A 24,443-nucleotide genomic window follows, 5' to 3' on the forward strand; every position below is an offset into this window, starting at 1 on the left:
CAGCATCGAGAAGCCTTTAGCATTTGGACAGGTCTGACAGGGTTTTATTACAGAATTGCCCAGAAATAACCTCCATCCCTTCCCCAGCCTGCGGTAAATATTGACTTTGAAGGACAAGGTTAAACAGGCTACGCTGGGAGGTGCAGCCCTTGAACCCAGATTCATGGCCTCCTCATTCCCTCCCCAATTTTCTTCCTCAATTCTTTGCCTCCTCATTTTAAGAAATTAGGATTTATTTATTTTTTTAAGAAAGCACAGGAGGCAGTGGAAACAAAAGCAGACCGAGGGAGGCTCAGGTGAAACAGTACCTGCGATGCATGCAGTCACGTTTCCCCATGATGCATGAACTGCTGAGGAGCAGAGGACTGTGGGAAAAATTCACACCATTCTTGAAAATCCTCTTTTTTGACTAAGCCAATGTGTCTGTGTGGCTTCCATGACAGCATCCCTCCACCCCAAAATAACACAATACTTTCCTTCAAGAATAAAAAAAGAGTAATAAAAGCAGCAGGTAATAGGAATATCAGGGGACAAGGTGAAAGCCATAGGAAAACAATTTCAAAATTACTTTAGCCATACCATGAGTGTAGAAAAAGTAACTTCGTTTTAATCAAGTGTTAAAATAAATAACTTCCTTCCTTCCTGAATGGACACCTATAAACGTGTGTTTTTTGTGATGGATTTGACTTACCCCCGCACGTCCTCATAGTCCACATTCAACTCCAGCGTACCCACACTGGCAGCCGGGAGGGGCATCTCTCCCGGTGAGCTCCAGAGGCAGCCCCAGCACAGCAGCTGGGACCTTCCCTTTGCAAAGCAGTCCTCAGCGCAGCAAGCAGCAACCGCTGCTCTGCCCAGGAGCGGGCTGCAGCAGCCAGAAGTGCTAAAGTGCTGATGCAGTGGAAGGAAACGAACTGGAAGAGAGTGTGATTGCCACACCTATTGGGGAGGGAGGCGGAGAGTTCTGCTCCCTCCGAGGAAGGGGAAAGAATCCCCAAGAGGGAGAGATGACGGAAAGCAATTCTGCAGGAGAGATTTGTGCCAGCTGCTGGCAGGTGGTAGGCACCCAATATTACTGTTAAATCTGGGTGGGGAATAGGCCCCCCGTAGGACCTGAGGGACAAAGAGTTCAAGCCCCGCCTCTGGAACAAAGTTGCTGCATGACCCCAGGCAACTGCCCTCTGGGGCTCAAGTTTCCTCCTTTGTAAAAAATGATGGTGTCTCAAAAATGGATCTCTAAATCGATTCTAGTTCTGAAATTCTAAAGCCATCATAATAATCATGAACAAATAAATAATAAGAATAGCTACAATTGGTTGAAAACATACTATGTATTGTCCACCATATTAGGCATTTTACATATAGTATCTCATTTAATTCACCCTACTGAGATGAGGTTTATCTATCCTGCTTTATAGATGAGGATACTGGTGAACTATCTCCACAAATCCTCATGAAAATAAAGGATCATCATGTCAAATTCAGTGTTTTGAATTAAAGTGGAGGCATTTCCTCTTTGTGCCTGAAATTGAGATGACATCTGAGAATGGAATCTCTGCACGGTGGGGTGATTAATGTGTTTACAATCCTCCGCCAGTTTAATTCTGAGGTTCTAGTATTTATGGTTATGACCGTTCATGCTACTGCAAAACCCATTTCCCACCTGTTGTTTTTTTATTAAACCTCCCTAAAGGACATGAAATATTTCTTTGTGCAGATTCTAAAAATGGGGATCCTGAAATATGTGTGCAGAAACCTCGTGGCTGGATTTACCGTTTGGAATTTCCAAAAGCCATAAAACACAGTGTTTACAACTAATTCATCATTTATAAAAGTTCATTAGATTGATATACCTAAGAAATCGCTGGTATCCTGCCATTTATTGATACCAACATATCAACTGGTAGGCTGACATTTAATATTTATTAATAACCTCTGTTTCTTCGCCTAGTTTATAGTCCCCTTGCACTCTAGCTCTATTTTGTCTTTATCTTTAATCATTCTATTTTTAAGTAATTTCTTTAATTTCAGAATAGTTTTTAGATTTACAGAACATTGCAGATAGTGCAGGAAGTTCTAATATAACTCCCACCTTGCATTTTACATTACTGTGGTACATTTATCACAATGAAGGGACAAGCACTGGTATGCCACTATTAACTAAATTCCGTGTTTCATTGGGACTTGATTCATTTTTTTCTAATGCACTTTTTCTGTTCCAAGATCCTATACGGACTTCCCTTGTTTCTCAGACTTTCCTTGGTTTTGATGACCTCGGTGGTTTTGGGAGCACTGCTCAGGTATTTTGTATTACAATTTGGATTTTTCTGATTATTTTCCTCCTCATTAGACTAGCATTCTGGGTTTTGGGGAGGAAGATCACTAAGGTGAAGCACTATTCTTATAATGTTATGTCAATGATCCTTTAAAACACACACACACACACACTCACACGTGAAAATTATTTAAGTCAAATCAAAACTTTAATCTGAATAAATTTAAATTTTACAAAAGATAAATTAAATACCAAACAATTTACTCAGAAATACAGTATTTTATATTGTGGAGAGAATGAGAGAGCTAAACTAATGTTTGCACCTATTGAGCTGAGGGGAGACCTAAGATTCTAGCAGGAAGGCAGCTAATTACTGGAGAGCAAGAGAGGTGTTTAGCAAATGTTTTTGAAATGCTTGCCAAGATAAATATCCTAGAGCAACCATCTCGGATTATGGCACGTTTTAAGGGAAGTGCTGCTTCATGCTGGTCTTACTGTGCTGGCTTCACCAGTTCATAAAATGCTTTCTGGTATTGGGGGAAAATTGTTCCCATTGCCAAACAAGAGAATCCTTACAACCCTGGGCTTGGAATACATGCTAAAAATCAGTGCCACAGAAATGTCTTCTTTAGGTAACCATGAAAAAGAAAGACGTAAGACTTAGAGTGAAATATGTATTTCCTGCTATTATATATATTTTTCCTCACAGTTCCTAATTGAAGGGCTGTTCCCAAGGGGAAAAAGTGAGGAACTGATGTAATGTCACAAACTCTGTTGAACGTTGTTCAGTGAAAGATAAGGGAGAACAAGTCATTTCTTTCTTCAAAGAATGTTCCCCCTTCCCTGAGACAGGAAGGAACAAAAGCTAGAAAAAAAAAAGCTTTACAGCACTGCTATATATAACCTCCCACCTCTGCAGAGACGCAAAATAATTATGGAAACAAGCTTGGAAAAATAATTTGTGGTCCATGAAGAGGATATTAGACTTCAGCCAGCAGGTCTAGGCATTCATAACACATGTGAATAAGAGTTTAAGTGCTTGGCTGGCTTACCCACTGAATTGTGTCTCCCCCACCCCTGCTCTCCACAGCTAACATGTTGAAGTCAAAACCCCCAATGACTCAGAAATGTGACTGTCTTGAAGAAAGGGTCTTTAAAGAGGTCATTTTGTTAAACGGGGTCATTAGAGTGGGCCCTAATCCAATATGATTGGTGTCCTTATAAGAAGAGGAGATTACCACACAGACACACACACAGAGGGCAGACACAGGAGGAGATGGCCATCTGCAAGCCAAGGAGAGAGGCCTCAGAAGAAACCAACCTTGCCCACACCTTGGTCTCAGACTTCTAGCCTCCAGAATGGGAAGAAAATAAATTTCTGTTGCTTAAACCACCCATTCTTTAATACTGTCTCATGGCAGCCCTAGCAAACTAATGCACTTACCTAGTACTGACAGGGAAGTATCAGGAATATAAAGAAAGGCTAGAGCAGGAGTGGGCAAACTTTTTGACTCAAGGGCCACAATGGGTTCTTAAACTGGACCGGAGGGCCGGAACAAAAGCATGGATGGAGTTGTTTGTGTGAACTAATATAAATTCAAAGTAAACATCATTACATAAAAGGGTACGGTCTTTTTTTATTTTATTTCAATAGTTTTATTCATTTCAAACATTTTAACAAGAAGAATGTAAACACTAATTACTATAATTTGAAACTTCAAAAAATGGAGGAATCATAGCACAATAACATACCTTATATTGAAGATGGCAAAGGCAAAATAAAATGGCCTAACAAAGGAAAGGTACAAAAGCCTTTCAAATTAACCTTAAATATAATAAAATAATTTAAAACTAAAACAAATAGAAAAGAACAAAATGCATAAACAGTAAATTAAACATTTTCTTTAGTGCAACTTCCAAATTATGCCCGGGACGTAGATGTAGATGGCAATGTAGACTGGGTTGAAAGGTTTTTGGTCTTTAAAACATCAACTTCAGTGGGAACAGTGTTGTTGGTCTCCTTTTTAGCTAATGCTCTGATACTGTGCTCTCCAGGGGCGTGTCTCCCTACATCACCACGATAATGTGTCTACGCATTCCCAGGGTGATGTCGGGGGACGCGTCCGCGGGCATTACAAGGAGCCTCTGGAAGATTGAGAGGTTGTTCCTTCTACTGAATGGGCGGATATAAATCTGCCCACTCAGAAGAAGGAGCTGCGGCCGTGTTTCCCGACGTTGCCATGTTAACACTGCTGCTGGTGAAGGAGCAGAGGGGAGAGCAAGAGAACCCTCCGCTCTTTCGGCTCCGTGGGCCGGACAGAACAGCCGAACGGGCTGGATCCGGCCCGCAGGCCATAGTTTGCCCACGGCTGGGCTAGAGGATATGAGATTAGTTGGACATTATATCTCAATGAATTGTCATTATTAAAGATCTTTCTAAGTCATTATCTGTCATGATTTTCATATTTAAGTGCAACGGCCAATGACTCCTCCTGTGGTCTCAAGCTCCTTTGTCACCCTTCCATTCCCATCACCCACCACCCCATCTCTGCCAATGTAGCTCGAACACTCCAAAGATAATGTCTTTAAATTGGGATGGGGAGCTTCAAAGCTTGTGATTATAGAAAAAGAAATAATTTGTCCTTATTTTTACTTAAGAATAAGGATTTAACTTCAAAATAATCCATGCATTAACTTACTCCAATTTTTATAACATTTTCCCTGAGACCCAAACCAACATTTCTATTGTCTGCCAGACATCTGTACGTGAATATCTCTTAAATACATCCAAAAGAGAATTCATCTTTTCTCTTGGAATTCATTTCTCATCCCCTGCTCCCATGATTCCTATTAATGGCATCACTATCCTCCAAGTTGTTCAAGTCTAAAATGTAGGTCTCATCTTCCTAAGATGATCATATTTCATTAATTTTACAATGCACATTTTTTTTCTACCCCTGAAATCAAAATGCATCTTTCCGTTGCTGGTGTCATAACTTAATTGACAGCTTTATTTTTCATTAGTTATACTTTAAAAAATGGTGTCTTATAATTGATGGCATATTATATTCAGTGAAAAAGATAGAGTCATAAACCCTGTCTCCTCATCTCTATTTCCACTGCTTGTACCAAGGTTTAAGTGTTCATCATCTCTTATTTGGACTATTTGCCTGCTAATTGAGTTTTGCTGGTCCCTTCCCTCAATCTGCTTTCCATATGGCCACCAGAGTTATCTGAAACACAAGATTGCTTTGTTTTCAGTGGCTCTTACTGCAGACAAAATGAGTCCAAATGCCCCCAGGTGGCATTTCTGGTCTCAGCCTACAATTCTGGCTTGCTCACTCCGATGAAGCAAGCTGAACACTGCGAGCTGGTGTACGTGAACAAGCCCACGTGACAAGGACCTGAGGTGACTTTGGCCAACATCCTGCAAGGAACTGAATCCTGCCACTACCCACATGAGTGAACCCAAAATCAGATCCTTTCCGAATCAAGTCTTGAAATGACACTGGCTAGTACCTTAATTTGCAGTCTTGTGAGAGACTCTGAGACAGGAACCCAGCTAAGTCATGCCCAGGTTCTCAACCTACAGGAACTATGAGATAATAAGTGTTGTTTTAGCCATTCAGTTTTGGGGTAATTTGTTATACAGCAGGCTGCTAATAAACATAGGATGTATAGGAAGGACAAAAATCTCTAATTGAGTCTTCCCAAGTACTCAAAATGCTGTACCAGGTGAATAATTTACTGGTCTGACACAAGTATCTCAGTGAATATCCTTAAGCCAGACTGCTACAATGGGCGTCAGATGCCCCTTCACCCTGCCCAACTCACCGGAGAATGGCTCTCTCCAACGGACACACTTTTACCTTTGCATTCATTATGTGGCCAAGTTATAATGACCATAATGGTTTCAGTCCTAAACGAACTACAATCCTGGTTCCTAAGAGTGATATATACATATCAGGAAATCCCAATCCTGCCCCTTATTCTTGGAAAGCTGTGTTCTGAGATACAGTAAAGGCATAGCAAAAACTGCATCCCAGTGCAACTGTGAAGATTAGGAAGGATAATCTAGTACGGCGCCTGGCACATAGTAGGAATTTAATATATCATGGTCATCATTATGGTAACGTAGTGGTGGCAACATTTCTGCCTGCCTCCTGGCCTCAAACAGTAACTTTAACCAGAAGAGAAACAGAGGCAGAGAACAGAACTTTGGACCAGCTTCTTCTGAGACAGCCTGTAAGATAAACTGTTGAAGGAAAGGTAAATGCTCTAGAAATTTTAAAGGAAGTTGTAGAATATTAACCTAAAACATAAGACAGTGATAAGGATGTGCGCCAATCTCTAGCTAGGATTTGCATGACACTCAGCAGGTAGACTCCCCAAACACCGGGACTCAGAGGTACTGCGTTGTCTCTCCCTAGAAGGATAAAGTTTGCATAAAGCCTTTTCACTCCCGCTACTCAGTTTTCAGCAGCTTCCTATGTTTACCTTGTATCCAAACAATCTATTTTATCTTTTCATAATGTGGAAATCTCTGTCTTTTCATCATTTCCCCTCCTCTGAGTTCCCTCAAACAAGGAGACATCAGCTGTGCTGGGATCAGTCTCATAAAATAAAGCAGATGGCTTTTGAAAGCTTCCTCTCGAGTCTGCAAAGTTTATAACAACTTACATTTTTTTAATCCATTTCAGGAAGCCCATCTCTAAAACTATTTGAAATCTTATCTTTTGATTAAAGAAAAATACATCCCTTTTCTAAAGAAGTTTTTGAGTGGGTTAGAGTAACTAAGTAGTAGGATAATTCTACTAGATACATTCCTGCTCTATCCTGCTGAACCTCAGCTAGAGTCAAATTTCCAGCATCCATCAGGGAGGGGAGGCCTTCACAGAGTTCGCAAAGACATTTGGGAGGTATTGGCCAAATGGAAGAAAAGAAGTGATGGACTAAAAAGTGAGTCTGTTTCCCCTTCTTTCTCCCACATGTTCCATTGTCAACTGGGAGCACTTGTGAGTAACACAACCAAGGACAAGGGTGGCTGGGGCTTTGAAGCCATCTCAGCTTTTACGATTTCTGTGATCTTGGGCAAATAGTTCCTGTTTACGGACCCACATGTCCTCATCTGTATAGTGAATACATGTAAGATGCCATTCTAGTTGTAAAATTCTCTTTTCCTCAGATCGCTTTTATGCTCATGGATTCACATGCAAGATCAAGCAAAAATTAATGATAGCCCTAGGAAGGTTCAGCCCCGTGCCAGAATCCCCAAATATCATCTATTTCCAAGTAGACTTTACACGTGTGCACACACAAACAAACATACGGGCACACATGTACACACAATGGCTGTTACAATTAAAATCTGGGCAAAAGAAAGCTTAATTTCAAAATTCCTATTGTAAGGAAGGATTTCAGACATTTGCGTTTCTTGCACAAAGTCTAACGTTTCTGGAATGAACCAGAATGTAGCATGATCTCTGATGACCATTAAATAGAGTTTCAGCATGTGGCTAATTGTGCAAAACTAACGAACTGGCAGACTAAAGGGCAGCGTTTTTTAAAGTCTTTGGTATGCCAAAACCTAAATTTGAGGTCTTTCTCTCTGGCAATAGCTAAGAGTATCACTAACACCTAAAGAAGAATGTGAGCATCTGCAGGCAGTCACCACGCGGCTTCATATGTCAGCAATCGTTACAGAAGAAACACAGACCCGGATCCAGGGTCTTTGCATTCTTGCCAGGAAATGATTTTCAACTACTTTGTTTTAACACCTTCACCCCTGAATTCTTTGTAACCACAGCTCAATTCAGGGGCTAAAATACACCTATTCATGCCTTTGTAAAATCTACACGTGTTTATAATTTGGGATTTCTATGTGAAAACACACTTTTTCTATTTATCTTCAAGTCTGGCAGCTAGGGCATCTTAATGGCTTCTTCTCAACACCAGGCCATGAGGATACACAGGCATGGGTTCTGGGCATGGAAAACCCTCTGGTGATGCTTCTTAGATGGCCATGGCCCTTGCTACTAAGGACTCTTGATCAATAGATGGTCAGTGGCCTGCCAAACCCCTGACAAAGTAGAAACCAACCTGGGAGTCCGCAGATGCTCATACAACTCTCTCTGCACTTCCCTGACAGTCACAAATACAGGAGGAGAAAATGTCAGTGAAGAATACACTCCCATAAAAGGCCTTATCTCTCCAAACCCAAGATGTTCTCTGCTACCTTCAAATATACTGTTTATTTGAGGTTCCCCCCACCCATCACAAAAATAAGAGCATTAATGTCTTTTACCACCTTTTAAAAAACATATTGATTGATTTTAGAGAGAGAAAGGAAGACAAAGAGGAAAAAACATCGATTTGTTGTTCCACTTATTTATGCATTCATTGGTTGTTTCTTGTGTGAACCCTGTCCAGGGTTGAACCTGCAACCCTGGTGTATCGGGACAACTCTCTAACCAATGGAGCTACCCAGCCAGGGATTAGAGAATGAATGTCTTTTAATTCCCAACTTTTTATATTATAAACTTTCAAGCCTACCAAAAAGTTGTAAGATTAGTACCAGGACAACTGTATACCTTTTATTCAGACTCAACATTTTACTACATTCCCTTCCTCTCACCCTCCCTTCCTTTCTCTCATTTTCCCTCTCTCTCTGTCCATGTGTATGTGTATATAAAATTATACAGTACATGCAGAGACTTCTTTTTACTGAACAATTTGAAGATTAGTTGGACATATTGTAACACTTTACCTCTAAATTCTCCAGCTTGTATTCCTCCCAACATCAAGAGTATTCCTCTGAATACACAACTATTTTTAACAAGATAGTTATCACATGAAGGAAACTCAACACCGAGTGAATACTATTATTTAATATTCAATCCACACCCAAATTTCTCCCAACTGTCCCAATAATGTCTATTATAGTTGTTCTTTCTCAATCAAGGATCACACATGGCACTTGGTTGTCATAGCTCCTTATCTCCTTAGCCATCATTCATTTGACACAGTTTTCCAGATTTTGGGGAACAGGGAGGAATCTTTAAAGACACTGATAGTGTTAAGGAGTGCAGGCCAGGTGTTTTATGATATGCCCCTCAATTTTGACCTGTCTGATTGTTTCCTGAGAATTGCATTTATGTGAAATATTTTCACAGACATTCTATCAAGGTGATGCTGTGACCTCTTAGTGCACCTTACATCATTTGTATCCGTTAAGATTACTGAAAAGTTTGATCAAGACAAATTTACTGCTTAAAGCTATGATGTCTTAACATAAACACTAAACCAGTGGTCGGCAAACTCATTAGTCAACAAAGCCAAATATCAACAGTACAACGATTGAAATTTCTTTTGAGAGCCGAAAACCGACTTCTGCTCATGGGCCATGAAGTTTCAATCGCACTGTACGTGTGCACCTGCACATGGTATTTTGTGGAAGAGCCACACTCATGGGGCCAAAGAGCTGCATGTGGCTCACGAGCCGCAGTTTGCCAACCACTGTACTAAACCATTCACACACCTTTATTTCAAACTGTTAACAACAGTTGCTCAAAAATCTTACTCCTTGATAGCATATTCAGCACAGCCATCTTTTCTCTCTCTGATATATTAAGTCATTTTCTCCTAAACCCAGAAAGGCTATCTCCGTTCTATAATAAAAGATCATATGGACCTTAAACACTAAAGACTTCACTAAGAAGGTGGTTTTGCATTGGGTCTTGATAAATAAATAAGATTTTGTCAAGAAGAGCAGGGGGACAGTATTATATTCATGAGAACTATCATCATACATGAGAGTGAATAATGTTTGAGTAACTGTGAGTTGACTATAATAAACCAGGTAAAAAATGAGAAAGGATTTCTCTAGGCTTTGTCTAATAGCCAAGGAAATGTGACCAGCAGACAGATTGGAGAAAGCTGCCAAAATCTCTGATAGCTGAACTAGGGCAACTGCATGTCTATGGAGCCTTTACTGATATAAGGAAATAGGGGGACAGGAGTGGTCATTTAAGTTTAATTTGAATATGCTAAGTTTGAGATGCTGGTAGATCATTCAGATGGTGCTATCCTATAAGCAGAACAATACGTCTGGAATTCAGAGAAAACTTAGTGAGAAATAATGATTTGGGTCAATGCTATGAAGAGCTGAAGTCATGAACATAGAACATGAGTGTAGAAAGGGAACAGACAACAGGTTTGAAGAGAGAACCCTAGAAGAACATTAACAGAATGGGATACGGGAGGAGAAGGGTGGTAAGTCTGTTTCTTGCCAGAACCCCAACTAGTACATGGGTTTTTTGAAATGTTGAGCTGAAGATAATTGGAAGAAAGGAAAAGAGTTTGACCAGATTTGTAGATTCGGGATATCAGTAAGTGGGCAGTAATTAACTATCCTTACGTAAGGATTCTTTAGACTCATTATGTGTGTTTTTGTTAAAACAATGACACCATTGTAATTAACCCAGTTATGAATAACTGGAAAGGAGCGAAGGGAAGGCCAAATATTATGGGCATGCCATTTATGCAGCTTTGCCAGGAAGCCATAATTTAACGCTCCCCAGGAAGCTACTGGTCCTCACAGATCGCTGGGGAAAGGGACTGGACAATAGACGCATGCCCAGTAAAGTCTGGGTGACATAGGGAAGATACTCTCCCATCAGTCACACCTGGGAACACATCATTGGCCAGAGTAAGAGTGGCCTCTGCAAGTGTGGGGAGATTTGGGATACTTAATCTCTTAAACAAAGTAGTTCGTTCTCTTGCGCTCTTGCCTGCTTTTGCTCTTGCTTACTCACGCTTGACTCCTAGCTTGTGGGGCTTTCACACTCCTGCTCTTGCTTACATAGCCCACAGCCATGTGGACCTCACACACCATAGACTAATGGATTACAACTAGCCTAATGCTAAACCGGACCCAATTCCACCACAGAAAGGAAACTTTGGATGCTGACTTTGCTTCTAGCTCTGCTGAATTCTCAGCTACACCTCTTCCAGGACTGGATTGAGGGAAATGGGACTCTAGAAATCCAAGGATGTAATTCCACAAAAATAAAGCTTTCTTCTACCACACCGCATTCTCCAGTGGGGGACTCCAGAAATGCTTATTCCATCAGTACTCCAAGATCCCCACTCCCACTAACAATGGAGAAAGACCGTCCAAGCATTTCTCCAATAACAGCACCAAGCAATTAACCCAACTCTTATACTGCTTACCTGGAGATAGTATCAGATTGTACCAGTTAAGGGCTCAGTCCCACAAGACTACCCCCACTTCAAATGCCAATTACAAGTCCAGGTTGTCATCTGTGCTTCTGAGCAGCTGACTATAACTCAGAGTTCCTGTGACCCACTCCTTGGATTTGATTAATTTGCCAAAGTGGCTCACAGTGAAACATTCACTTGTTTTCTAGTTTATTATAAAGGATACTATAAAAGATACAGATTTTTTTTTAAAAAAAAATGAAGGATACAGGTGAACAACCAGATAAAACAAGTATACAGAGCAATGTACGTGGGAAGAGCATGGAGCTTCCATGCTCTCGGGGAACATCACTCTCCCCAAGTCTCCATGGGCTCAACATCCTGGAAGCTCTCTGACCCCATCCCTTTGGGTTTTTTATGGAGACCTTATTATATAAATACAATTGATTAAACAATTGGCTATTGGTGATTGAATTCAATCTCTATCACTTCTCCCCTTCCGGCAGGTTGGGGTGTGGTGGGACTGAAAGTTTCTATCCTCTAATCCAAGCATGTCAAACTCAAAGGCTAAGACGGGCCAAATAAACAAGGTTTAAGTTTATGTGGGCTGCAAAAAAATAAAAGCTTCAATTTTCATAGAAATGTAGGTTTATTTCAATAGAGACATGCTGAATACAAAGGGCTGAAATAAATGAGTAATCATTAACATAAAATAATAGAAAATTTTAATAAAAATTAATATTTTTTTTCTTGAACATTAACTTACCAGACACTGAATAACCGCACAAATTAATAAATGTAACGCAATTTAAACCTAGTTTTCTTGTTCTCCCAAAGCAAAATATTTCCTGTTGCACACATCAAACAATTCAGTACAATCGGCTGTTAAAATATTTGATAGAAATGGTGCGCCTGCACATAAGGGTGTAAGGAAAATGAATGCAACATGATTATAGTAATCAGTCATTAGTGAATGTTGTAGTTCGTTATTAATAATTATTTATAACAGGATATTGTAAAAATTAAGTTACAAAATTTTTATCAAAACATTTCTTACCTACTGTTATATTGGCTGGGCCGCAAAAATATTAGTTGCGGGCCGCCAGTTTGACATGCTTGATCTAATCCTCTGTTTTGTTTCCCTGGCAACCAGCCCCCAACTTTGGGGGATGGTGGGCTTTCTAAGTCACCACGTTAACATAAACTCAGATGTGGTTGAATAAAAAGACACACCTTCAATCTTTATGAAACTGAAGCTATTTCAGAAGCCAATGACAAAAAAAAAACAAAAAAAAACTAATATTATCAGAAGGCGCTCCCATTGCTCTTATTGCTTAGGAAATCCAAGGGTTTTAAGAGCTCTGTGCCAGAAGTGGATAAAGATAAACGATATATTTCTTATTATAAATCATGACATCACAATAACAAATTGGTAAGGAAAGTACAAGTGATGAAAGATGAAAGTGAGTGGGGAAGTGTTAGTTGGAAAAGGGCAAGGAAAAGGAAAAATGATGGAAAGAACAAAGTGGAAAGGAAATTCAAATGAAGAAAAGGAGAAATAAAAGTCAAGGATATAAATGGAGGAAAGCAACCGAGGTCCCCTTTTTATCTTTAATCAAATTGCCTGCCTGCTCCAAAGTAGAGGCAATTTGCAAAAACAACATTTGATCTACAATAAGAAATTATATAAAGGTCAATGCACATGTCCCACACCCTCAGTTTTACTAAAATTATTTATGATTCATAATTAAGTTAAGGGTTCAATTCAAAACCCTTTTCTCTTCAGCTTCTGGTCTCAGAGTGGCTTGCTTCTGTTCATATGGATTTTACAGGGCCCTTTTCCTCCTGCCAGTTTTGACCCTATAACATTAAATCCCAGAGCTCCGAGGTCAGGAGATGCCACAGGCCTGAGGCCAAACATAATTTGTCAGTATCATTAAGACTATGGCCTTAATGTTTGGAAGAGATGGAGTTAATAAAAAATGTTAAAATTACATATTAAATATGCAATTTATGATATCCATATACAGATTGATTATGCATAAAATTTTCAAATCCATCCTTCTAAATCTATCTATTTACCTATCTATTAACTTACTTGGTTACATGATTTTGATAAACAAAATTGGCAGGATTTTTAATGACTAATCATTAACTTACTACCAACCAGTACAGGAAATAAAATGCATTCACAGAAATAGCAATTCTTACAATTAAAAAAAATCCATTCCATTCAACTTTCTAAAACCATGTCCTTATTACCATGACCCTCACAATTCTCAAACACAATTTTTTAAACATATATTTTTAATTAGTCATCGTGATGTGGCTTTAAAACTTTTAAACAACAATCAGTAAGGTCTATGTAGGAGCCTGCCTAAATTCTTGACATTTTTCTAATTGTTTTCTGCAAAACCACATGCATAAGAGGCAGTCACAATGGAAATAATGAGTCATTTACCAGGGCACATACATTCTCGGCTTTTTGTGCACATGTGTGTGTTTGAGCGTGTACATGTGCCAAGTTCCTTCCACAACTAGAATGTGTTTGTCTTCTTGATCTTCCATCTTTATCCCCTTTTTTTTTTACACAAAAGGCAACATCAATTAAATAATTGGAATTAGTTGCCAAGAATTATGAAGCATGTCTATGCAGGGAGAAAAAAATCCTGCTTCTGACCATATGAGAACACATGAGCTTTAGATGGAGGTTCAGCAGGGCAAGGACTCTCCTTAAACAGTTCTCCAGATGATGTTAGGGTCATCTTAGTGTTCACGAAGATGGAAGATTTAGTGTCCACTATCTGGAAGACTTGGTCCACAAATGTGGTATTTAAGCACAAGTAGAATTTTCAAGACTGAAAACAGCAATTTATCATGAAAGTGCTGCTTGTTAATGATGAAATTCCCTTTCTCTCTACCTCTTCTTCCCTCCATTCCAGGGGAATGCAGGGAAAAACTGAAATGAGAAACCATAATTGCAATCACATTCCTGCCCTGGGGTCAACCTAATTATTCACCTCTCAACCCAAAACAAATTTACCTCTTTAAAAATAAAGGTCCTTATCACTCATGGGAAAAATACAAACAAAGATTAAGATGACATTTAGGCATAACTGCAATCTTTCATTCTTAAGTGACCTCTTAGTTTAATGGCTTCAATGCATTCTCATTCAAGTGGAATATATATTGCAGGAGAGAACTGTAATAAATGGCACTGTCATGACCCTTAGGTTAAAGCAAAGCAATATTGGAAAATAAATCTCAATTCTGGATACTCACCAATCCTGCAATGGGGGTAGGCAATCTATTGATCTTTTTAACAAGTCCTGGCTTTATAGCATTCAGCAACCTGTCATGAAAAAGGCAGAATGTCAAATGAGACATAAAGCAAGATGGATCGCACACATCACCTTTAATGGGGGCTACAGCTAAATTGCTGAATAGGAAAAGCAGGAATTCAAAGCATGTGGTAAATCTCAATTATATATGAGCCTTAGTACATACAAGTGAAGAGCTTTGCCAACATCAAGTTTGTCAGTGGCAGGTGAAGTTCTGGAACTTGGAAATGTTGGGAGAGAAGAAAGGATGGAGGCTGGGAGATGCTTCAAGAGTAAACACCAACATGGGAGCTGGATGGAGGTTAGGAGGGAATAGTCTAGGACTGGAGCCAGGTATTACACAGACAAGACTCTTTCCCAATTCTCCTGGTTAAGGCAGGGCTCTCTCCAGGAATGCGCTAAGTTCAGAGACCAACGTCTATCTTCCCAAATCATTTGCCAAGACTAATTCTACCTGCAGATATGCTTGCTCTTTGAGGAGGTCGCTTGTTAATTGTGGCTGAGTTACCCTTAAGAAAGGGAAGAATACATTTAGCAAGAGGTTAACCAATCATGTTCTGAAGATTTTGAACAAGGCTGACCACAGTTCCCTAGGTACAAAAATATGTGAGCAAAACATTTTCAGAGTAAAGGTTGAAATCACATAAAAATGGTAAGACAACACGGGGAATACTTTGTAGACAACTACAACTACTTGTCTTCAGAAAATATCAATTCAGAGTAAAAACAAAAGAAAGAAAGAAGGGCAACTTGTAAAACTAAAATAGGGTTGGCATCAGGGTGATGTGGTGGAATGTAGCATTGGCAAACCAGGTTATTTAAAAAGGGATACTGAAGGTAAGGGGTTGTAGAATGGAAGCATTTATTCCCACATTCAGGCATTGAGGAGAGGTAATCAGGCAACTTATCTCAGGATACAGTGCAAAAAGAAACTTAGGGCAGGAATTTATTATAATTCAGGGGTCAGCAAGCTCTAACTCATGGGCCAAATTTGGCCCAATGCCTGATTTTGTAAAAACATTTTACTGGAAAACAGCCATGCCCATTCACTTATGTGTTGTCTACTGATGCTTTTGTGCAGAGCTGAGTAGTTATAAGAGATAACATATGGTCCACAAAGTATACAATTTTTATTATTTGGCCCTTTACAGAAAAAGTTTTCCAACCTCTATTATACAGGCATACCTCGGAGATGTTGCGGGTTCGGTTCCAGACTACTGCAATAAAGTGAGTCAAAATCTTTTAGCTGGTGGAGGGTCTTGCCTTCAATTTGTCAAAAAAAAAAAATCAACATCTGTGAAGCTCAATAAAATGAAGTGCAATAAAAGGAGGTATGCCTATAATTCATGCAATCCAAGATTCTAGTCAATTATGAAGAACCTATGCTTGATAGATTTCTACAAATCAGTAACAATAGATACTTTGAAATAGTTTAATGATTAGTCTGGAATGCAACCTATATTTGACTTTGACACCACTATATATTAATATTTTAAGAAATGTGCCTACAGTAGTTATGACAAGTAGGATATTCTGTTTTTTTCACCAAGGATTTTGCCTGTTCTTAGTAACTTTCACTGAAATTCCAACGAGCCATCACCAATAGGTAGTACCCGGCGTGGACTTGTGCCTTTTTGCCCACCGAGAGCCAAGATGGAGCTCTTTGCATGAACTCCCTTAGTTTTAACCAGGAATTTAATCCTTTTAAAATTATTTCTTTATAGCTTATTTTAAAATTATTATAACTTATTTATAACTTAAGTTAGAAGGCAACTTGTTCACTCTTCTCATTTTACAGTTTAGCAAATGGAGGTCTGATGGTGATGAATGAGTAACGTCCCAGCATTGATGAGGGTGCAGCCAGGCCTGGTGGCCAAGCTTCCTGATCATCATGCTCTCTAACACAAGGTCAACATCCCACATATTGTGGTTTAAATAAACACATAGATATATGTCTCCAAAGCAGGATTTAAATGCACATCATCATAAAGATACAGGATTTTGCTCACTAGTTTTTAACATTGTCATTTTAAACTGGATTTTAAAATAGTATTTGTGCGCAGTACTGGTAATTTAAAAGGAATTAAAAGGATATTTGGTAAAATGTTGAGTCCCACAAGGCCCCAGAAGGTAACCTTAAAGAATTTCCAAAGAAAGTGTATAAAGACACATGTAATTTTTTTTAAAGGCAGATATGTAGCATGTAACATGTACTGTTCTACACCTTATCTTTCCCTTAACGATATGCCTTGGAGGTTAAACAATTTGCCTTGGAGATTTGATTTATCAGTACCCGTGGACCTATATCCTTTCTAATAGCTGTGGACTACAGACTGGTGGAGATGGCAGCAGGGTGAGAGCATTGGCTCTGGAGTCCAACCGACCAAACCCCAAATGCTGCTGGTCATCTATTAGGGCTGTCGCTTCAGAAAAGCCCATGAACTTCAGTTTCCTCAACTGCAACATACAATATAATGGTACCAATTGCTTGAGTGTCACTGAGACTTAAATGTGACAAAATATGTGAGAAGCTGCATAGAGCCTGGTGCATTAAAGTTCTCTATAAATGTTTCCCCGCATTTGTGTGCATTTATACTAATTCAATCCACAGCATTTGATGTCAACCACTTTCTCTAATATTTTAGATTTTTCTAATGAAATAAAATACCATTGCCACCAGATAGTCCCAAGCTGTTTGCTAATTAACCAAACTAGAGAGAATAACAAACAGCCTACCAAAAAAATCATAAGTTAAAAATTGCCTTTTAAAGAGGCACTCTTGTCACCTATGTCTAAGACTTGTATTAAAAAGTTTAGTATGATGGCTCCATCAAGTCCTCTTTTATACATGTTTTTATTTTAAGCAATATGAAATACTTCATTATATCCATTCTTTGTAGAGTTATATTTATATGGCATAAATCTTTCCTGTGACATGAAACTGTAAAAAGCAAGAACAAAAACCCAATTTTAATGCTAGACCTTAATTAAAAGAGCAACAAAAACCTATGCTCACTGTCAAAATTTTTAACCACAAATTGAAAAACAGCCAGTGCTCTTAAATATTTGAAATACTTTCAAGATCAAGGCAAGTGATTTTTTTTCCATATAAACATTGCCCCAGTTTCATACACAGTTGACAGTACACAACGGTAAAAGATAACATTGAATTCACATTGCAGAAGTGCCAAGCACCTGCTTATCTTGTATTTTGCATTAAACTGGAGGCATTTTTTGGTTCATATTAGGAGTCAAATGAGAAATTCAACAACACAGCTATGAGGAAGAGTCAAGGCTGCTCACTTGCAATTTTATTAAAAACCACTCTTTAAAAAAAACACCACTCTTGCCTCGCTGTGCAAATTAAAATATAAATATAAATATTTTCAATAAATATTTATTGATGACATGATTTAAAGCAATGATATTTTCTAGTCATGAACTTACTGAGATGCACTGTCTCCTGTCCTTTCCTGTAGAGACAGGTCATGTATTCATTCTACCATTTTTATAGAAGAAAAGACTAAGCCCCAAGCAGATGTGAAGACTTCCCTGGAGACATGCATAGTTAGTTTGTAGCACACTGAGACACTCTTCATATCCTAGGCCAGTCATTTTAATCTGTAACTTGGTGCTTTAGAAAGTCCAGCTTTAGTATGTCATTAAAACACACACACACACACACACACACACACACACACACACACACACACACTAAAAACTGTCTAAATACAATGGGATAATATCAACACTAGACTGGAATGAAAGGAAAATGGAAGAGGGTGTCTCCTGGGGGATGGTGAAGTTTAAGACACCTCAAATCCAAGTTGATCTATATCATCATGAAATATTTAGGAGAATACAAGATGGTCACACTCACTCCCCACTGAGCAGAACCCCACACCAATTTCCCATTTGTGGTCTATGCTCCCCAAAACCAATGGCTAGAGGGCCTGAAAAGGTAGTTTGCTCTCTCCATCTATTAATCTTTATACTCATCTCAAGACATTTCTGGGAGACTGGTATAATTCTATACAACAAAAAAGTTAACGTTTTTACTAATACCTGTCTTTGGCATTAAATATGCCCACAACTACAAACAAAAATAAAGATAATAAAAATGTCAATGTGAGAGCTAGTTGGGATGAACTATTTTCTGATATTTACCCAGCAGTTATTTATCAAGTGCCTGCTGTATGCTGCACACAATTCTAGGCCCAGGAGGGCAGCAGTGAACAAGACAAGCAACGGTCCTGCTCTTTGGAACGTATCACCTTGGCAAACAGGTAGAGCCGTGGGAGAAACAGAAAATAAACAAGTAGATAAATGAGAAGAAAATCTCAGATAGCATAAGCACTGGGAAGATGAGCATAGTAACAGGTGACACAGGTGGAAGTTTTATTGGGTGGTCAGAAGGTTGCTCTGGAAGCTAACATGTGAGGGGGAAAATGGAATGATACAAAGGAATTAGCCAAGGAAAGATTGAAGACAAGAGTTCCAGGCGGACTGAACAGTTAGTAGAAAGGCCCAAAGGCTGGAGTGTTGGTATATTCAAGGGCCAATGTAGCCAAGCAGAGTGAGTGGAAGGAGGAGACATATGACATGGGAGCCAATGTGAAAGCAACATCCAGGCCCAGGTAAGGTGTCTAATTATTTCCTAAATACAATCTACTCAGAAGTACATCTGATGATTTTAAAGACAGAGAGTGAAATACTCTGGTTTATAATTTCAAATCTCCACTATATGCAAATAGGAAAAACATAAATTTACAACTATATTCATGTAGAAAATTTTTGCTTATTAAAAATCATGGTTATCAGAAAGCATATATAAATAAAAGCATCCCAAATAACCTATAATACTCAGCTTAGTGAAGAGAAAGGTGCAGTGAATTTGGAGTAAGTGGTTTAAAAAGTAAATCCAACATGTGATAACTATGAGTTACTGTGCTGGAAAGTGCCTTGATCAGAGCCACAGCTTTCCCTTTTAAAAGACGGAGATTTGAAGAAAACACACCTTAGGATCTCATACCCTTTGAGACAGCATGAAGTAACCTGGAGAGTATTATACTAAGTGAAATAAGCTAGTCAGAGAAAGACATGTATCACATGATCTCACTCATATGTGAAATCTCATGAACAAAATAAACTGATGCACAAAATAAATCCGGAGACATAGAAACATGGAACAGACTGTCAAATCTCAGAGGGAAGGCAGGGTTGAGTGCGTGGGAAGACATTAACCAAAAAACTTGTATGCGTAAATGTATAACCCATAGACACAGACATATGATGATGGGGGTTGGGGGAGTAAGAGAGGTGTGGTAGGTGCAGGCTAGAAAGGGTCAATGGGGGAAAAAGGGGACATCTGTAATACTTTCAACAATAAAGATAAATTTATAAATAAATAAATTGATTAATTAATTAATTCATTCATTAACATAAAATAAAAACACACATCTTCCATCCAGGATTGTGGTGAGAAGCAAATGGACAACGTGTTGCTGGCATTTAGTAAATGGAAACTTCCATATTCACACTCATTTAATACACTACGCATATCCCTTTTTGCTAGGTAAATGCAAGTTATTTTAGTTTCAACTTTTCCACTGGCCAGCTGCCAAACACTAAAATAAGCTTTACTTATTTTCTTTTTCTGGTCACCTCTGGATAAAAATCTCACATAAATGAATCAAGTCAATAAACTGTATAGCTTGCCTATTATATGTCTGGTGAGAAACATCTAGAAACAGGAAAAAATATATGATCTTGGATAATCTCTGATTATGAAAAAGTTAATGGCATTGAAGGTAAGCAAAAATACATGTGTTTCTTATATGATACAAATTAAATGGTGTCTACTAAACTCTTATATTCTAAATCTAAAACATACTGTGACCTATTTCCAGAAAGGCTATCCCATATGTTCCTTCATGTACTCAACAAATATTTATTGAGCTTGCATAATGTTCTGGCCCGAAGTTGGATAGGGGGATCCAAGAGAAGACAGGGCAGACCCTAGGCTCTCCCTCAGGAGAATTGCTCACTAATGGGTTTAAAACCCACAGGAAGACCAGGACTATGCACACGTGGCTCATTGTCATACCACCTAATGCACAACCATCTTTAGTTTTTGAGAAGGTGAATTAAAGACCTACTCTGAACACATTCTACGAATACAGTTCTTAAAAGATTAACGATCAGATTCCTCAAAGAAATAATTGTTGAGACACCCAGGAAACATGCTTAGGTTCTAATTAGACCACAGGTTGCACTTGATAACTCTTTGTAACACAGTGTGGTAGCCCCTCAATCATTCTTTAATGGCTATAAAATACCAACCGAAGAAATTGGTTTCTATTTGCAATTAAAGAAAAACATCTCAAATGCCTACTCTGGGACAGAATGGTTCTATTTCAAATGAACTCTTCCAGCAGCCAATATAATCACTTCCCAAGGGCACAGCACTGAAAATAGGTCTACAAAGGATGTGTTAGGAGAGCATCCAGACATTAGGCATTATACCAATAAGCAGCTTATTTGTTATTGAACTGTCATATAAACATTAAAGGTAAAATTGTTTAAAGGATTGTGAAATTCAGCTTTTTCTACAAGACATTCAATTCAGAAATTAAGTCTAATAATTATTCTAGAGTTTAGGGGAGAGCAGAGACGCTATCCGGACCTTGAACACAGGGTTGGGGAATTCACGCTTAATCTCATGGGAAATCATTTTATTCTTTGCAACAAAATATTACAGCATCATTTCATTTAGCTTGGTTTATACAGCTGCAATGATCACAAAATTACCTATTCTGTGTCCCTTTTAATTTGGCTCAATTGTGTTTTTCTATGTGGTTTCCTTGATCACTTTTTAGGTTTGACTAGGTGTCCTAGACGAAGTTATATATGCTTTCATTTAATCTAACATGACAACTATTTTTTAACCTAAGCATGAGATCAATTTAACCTTGACCATAAACCTGTTACAGATGTCATTTTTAAAGTTTTCTTTTTAGGGTTGCCTTGGCAAAAGCAGGAACGTTAATAAACCCTCTGAGGTCAAGGAAAATTGACTAAAATAAGGGGAAAAGTGAAACCTGAACCAAAAGGGGAGTTTTATATGAACAAAATAGTGGTGGAATGCAAATTGCCATCATTAATATCTACCAAATGTTTGAGGGGTGCTATGCATTGTCCAGAATCTGTGAGTTTTAGGTCTAGTTAAGCTATTTGCCTTGAATATATCTAAAGAAGAGATCGTAAGAGCTTCAGAAAGCCTTCATAGGCTTGAAATTCAGAGAAATTGAGCCTAACTGTGAATTCCAGGGCTCAGCAGTGCTGTGATTATTCAATGCAGCTCCTGTGGCAGAGACTGCTCACCAAACTTGTCTCCTTCTCCTCCTGGGCACACAGCTAGACTACATTTCCCAGTCTCCTTTGCAATTTTCTATAAGAATACAACTGAGTTCTGGCCAATGGCATGTGGGCAGAGTGATATATATCACACCCAGGCCTGCCCCTAAAATCTCTCCCAGGCAATTCTCCATTCTCCCTCTCCTCCCCCACTGGCACCAAGGAAGACCTTAGAAGCCATGTGTCAAGGGTGGAGTCTCTATTAGCAGGGGTCCTTAACCATCTGGCTGGAGCAGAGTTACCCACACCCTTCCCTTCTGCCAAAGTTGGGCTACATGAGAGTACATTTCCATTGTATTAAACCACTGAGAGTAAGAAAAGATATAGCACCCACCATTACCTTAATTATTATAGTTCTCCAGATCAGGAGGTCCTTTTCCAGAAAAGCCCTGTCCCCAAATGCGAAATTAAACACCTGGACACAGCCTTCCCCTTGGATCTAACACTAATGAAATAATTTATAAGTACGAAGGGAACCTATGGAAATTATCTGTTATCTTGGAGCCTTTTTTGGTTCATTTCTAACCTGTCTCACAGGCCAATCTTTGCACGACCATTCTTATTGTCTGGAAATTATGGAATTTTTGGATTAGAAGAAGCCTAAAACAATAAAATAATTTAGATAAGGAAACTATCACCAGGCACATGTCTGAGGTTTCTATATTTGAGAAGAGGGCTTTCCCATGATGCTTTAACTCTTTGCATTTCCATAGCTAATCTCCAGCCACCAGTCTCTGTCATTTTAATTGACCTACCCACCCAACCCTTGAAAACCTACCCCACCAAACCCTTGACTTTGGTTATACCACTTCCTTCCTCCAGTGATTTCCACAGGACTCTCCCCAGTGCCTTCACCTGCTAATCAAGCCCCCTTGACCCCAAACTGCCTTTTCCACTGTGCCTCCCACTCAAGGTCCTCCCCACTTTTATAAGCTACAAGTTTAAGATGACACATGATCAATGAGCTGTGAAAACTGGCAATGCGTGAACAGAATTTAGTATAACCAAATAAAACACAGACTAAAGTTACTCTGACACAGGCAATGATACGGGTAATCATCATCGGGCTATGTGGTAATTATGGAAAAATGGTTGTAATTAGTATTTCTTTTGCACAGCTAAACCATGGTATTGCTGAATTAACTGTCAGGAGGGTGGACAGATAACTTGGGAAGTGACATTGCTGTGACGTGCCTCTGAAAGCTTCTGTATCCAGGCTGGAGAGGGGTAAGCAGCCAGCCTCTCGCTCTCCATTCTCCTTGAGCAGGAAGTGCTCAGAGCCAAGTGTTCCATAATTGGGACCCATGAAATTCCAAGAGTACTAAGAGCTTCCTAACAGAGAAAGACCTGGGTTCAAATCCAATTCTGCAACTCACTAGGCAAGTTATTTAAGTATTCAACATCCATGAGCCTCAGTGTCCTCCTCTGCAAAGTGGGAACAATAATACCTACAAGTCATGGCATGACACTGGAGATGTGCATGCAATACACTTGGCACAAGTCTGGTGAATAATATACACTTCATAAATGGCAGCCATTATTACCATCTCTTCTTCTCCAAGAAGGTTTCAACCCCAGCCCTGCCCACAGGTGGAAATCCAATGTGTCAACTGTTGGCTCAGATCTCCCAAGCATCCTGTCTGTGGCTCACTCTAGGTTGGGAGTTGGGAGAGATGAAAAGACGGAAATGAGGGAATGAGATGACATTAGTCCTTTTGAAGGTCAGGCCCACATAAATGTAGTCTCTATAACTGAGGATGGAGAGGAAGGAAGGAAGAAAGGAAGGAAGGAAGGAAGGAAGGAAGGAAGGAAGGAAGGAAGGAAGGAAAGAAGGAAAGAAGGAAGGGAGGGCGAGAGGGAGGGAGGGAGGGAGGAAGGAAGGAAGGAAGGAAGGAAGGAAGGAAGGAAGGAAGGAAGGAAGGAAAGAAGGAAGGGAGGGCGAGAGGGAGGGAGGGAGGGAGGGAGGGAGGAAGGAAGGAAGGAAGGAAGGAAGGAAGGAAGGAAGGAAGGAAGGAAGGGAGGGAGGGCGAGAGGGAGAAAGGGAGGGAGGGAGGGAGGGAGGGAGGGAGGGAGGGAGGGAGGAAGGAAGGAAGGAAGGAAGGAAGGAAGGAAGGAAGGAAGGAAGGAAGGGAGGGAGGGCGAGAGGGAGAAAGGGCGAGAGGGAGAAAGGGAGGGAGGGAGGGAGGGAGGGA

The 24,443-nt window shown here is 39.5% G+C and overlaps 1 protein-coding gene across 8 annotated transcripts in view; it reads right to left on the bottom strand.

Annotated features, from left to right (window-relative positions):
- The window catches only part of LIMCH1 (LIM and calponin homology domains 1), a gene marked incomplete at its 5' end in the record, with an annotated part of 329,460 nt that overhangs the window by 154,771 nt on the left and 150,246 nt on the right, over positions 1 to 24,443 (bottom strand). For all 8 annotated transcript variants that reach the window (XM_080656359.1, XM_080656356.1, XM_080656358.1 and 5 more), the window contains one exon: positions 14,777 to 14,846. In XM_080656359.1, coding sequence (XP_080512485.1) covers positions 14,777 to 14,846 — 70 coding nt within the window. The remainder of the gene's footprint in view (positions 1 to 14,776; positions 14,847 to 24,443) is intronic.

This window comes from Plecotus auritus (assembly GCF_963455305.1).
Source record: "Plecotus auritus genome assembly, chromosome: 1".
NCBI lineage: Eukaryota > Metazoa > Chordata > Mammalia > Chiroptera > Vespertilionidae > Plecotus > Plecotus auritus.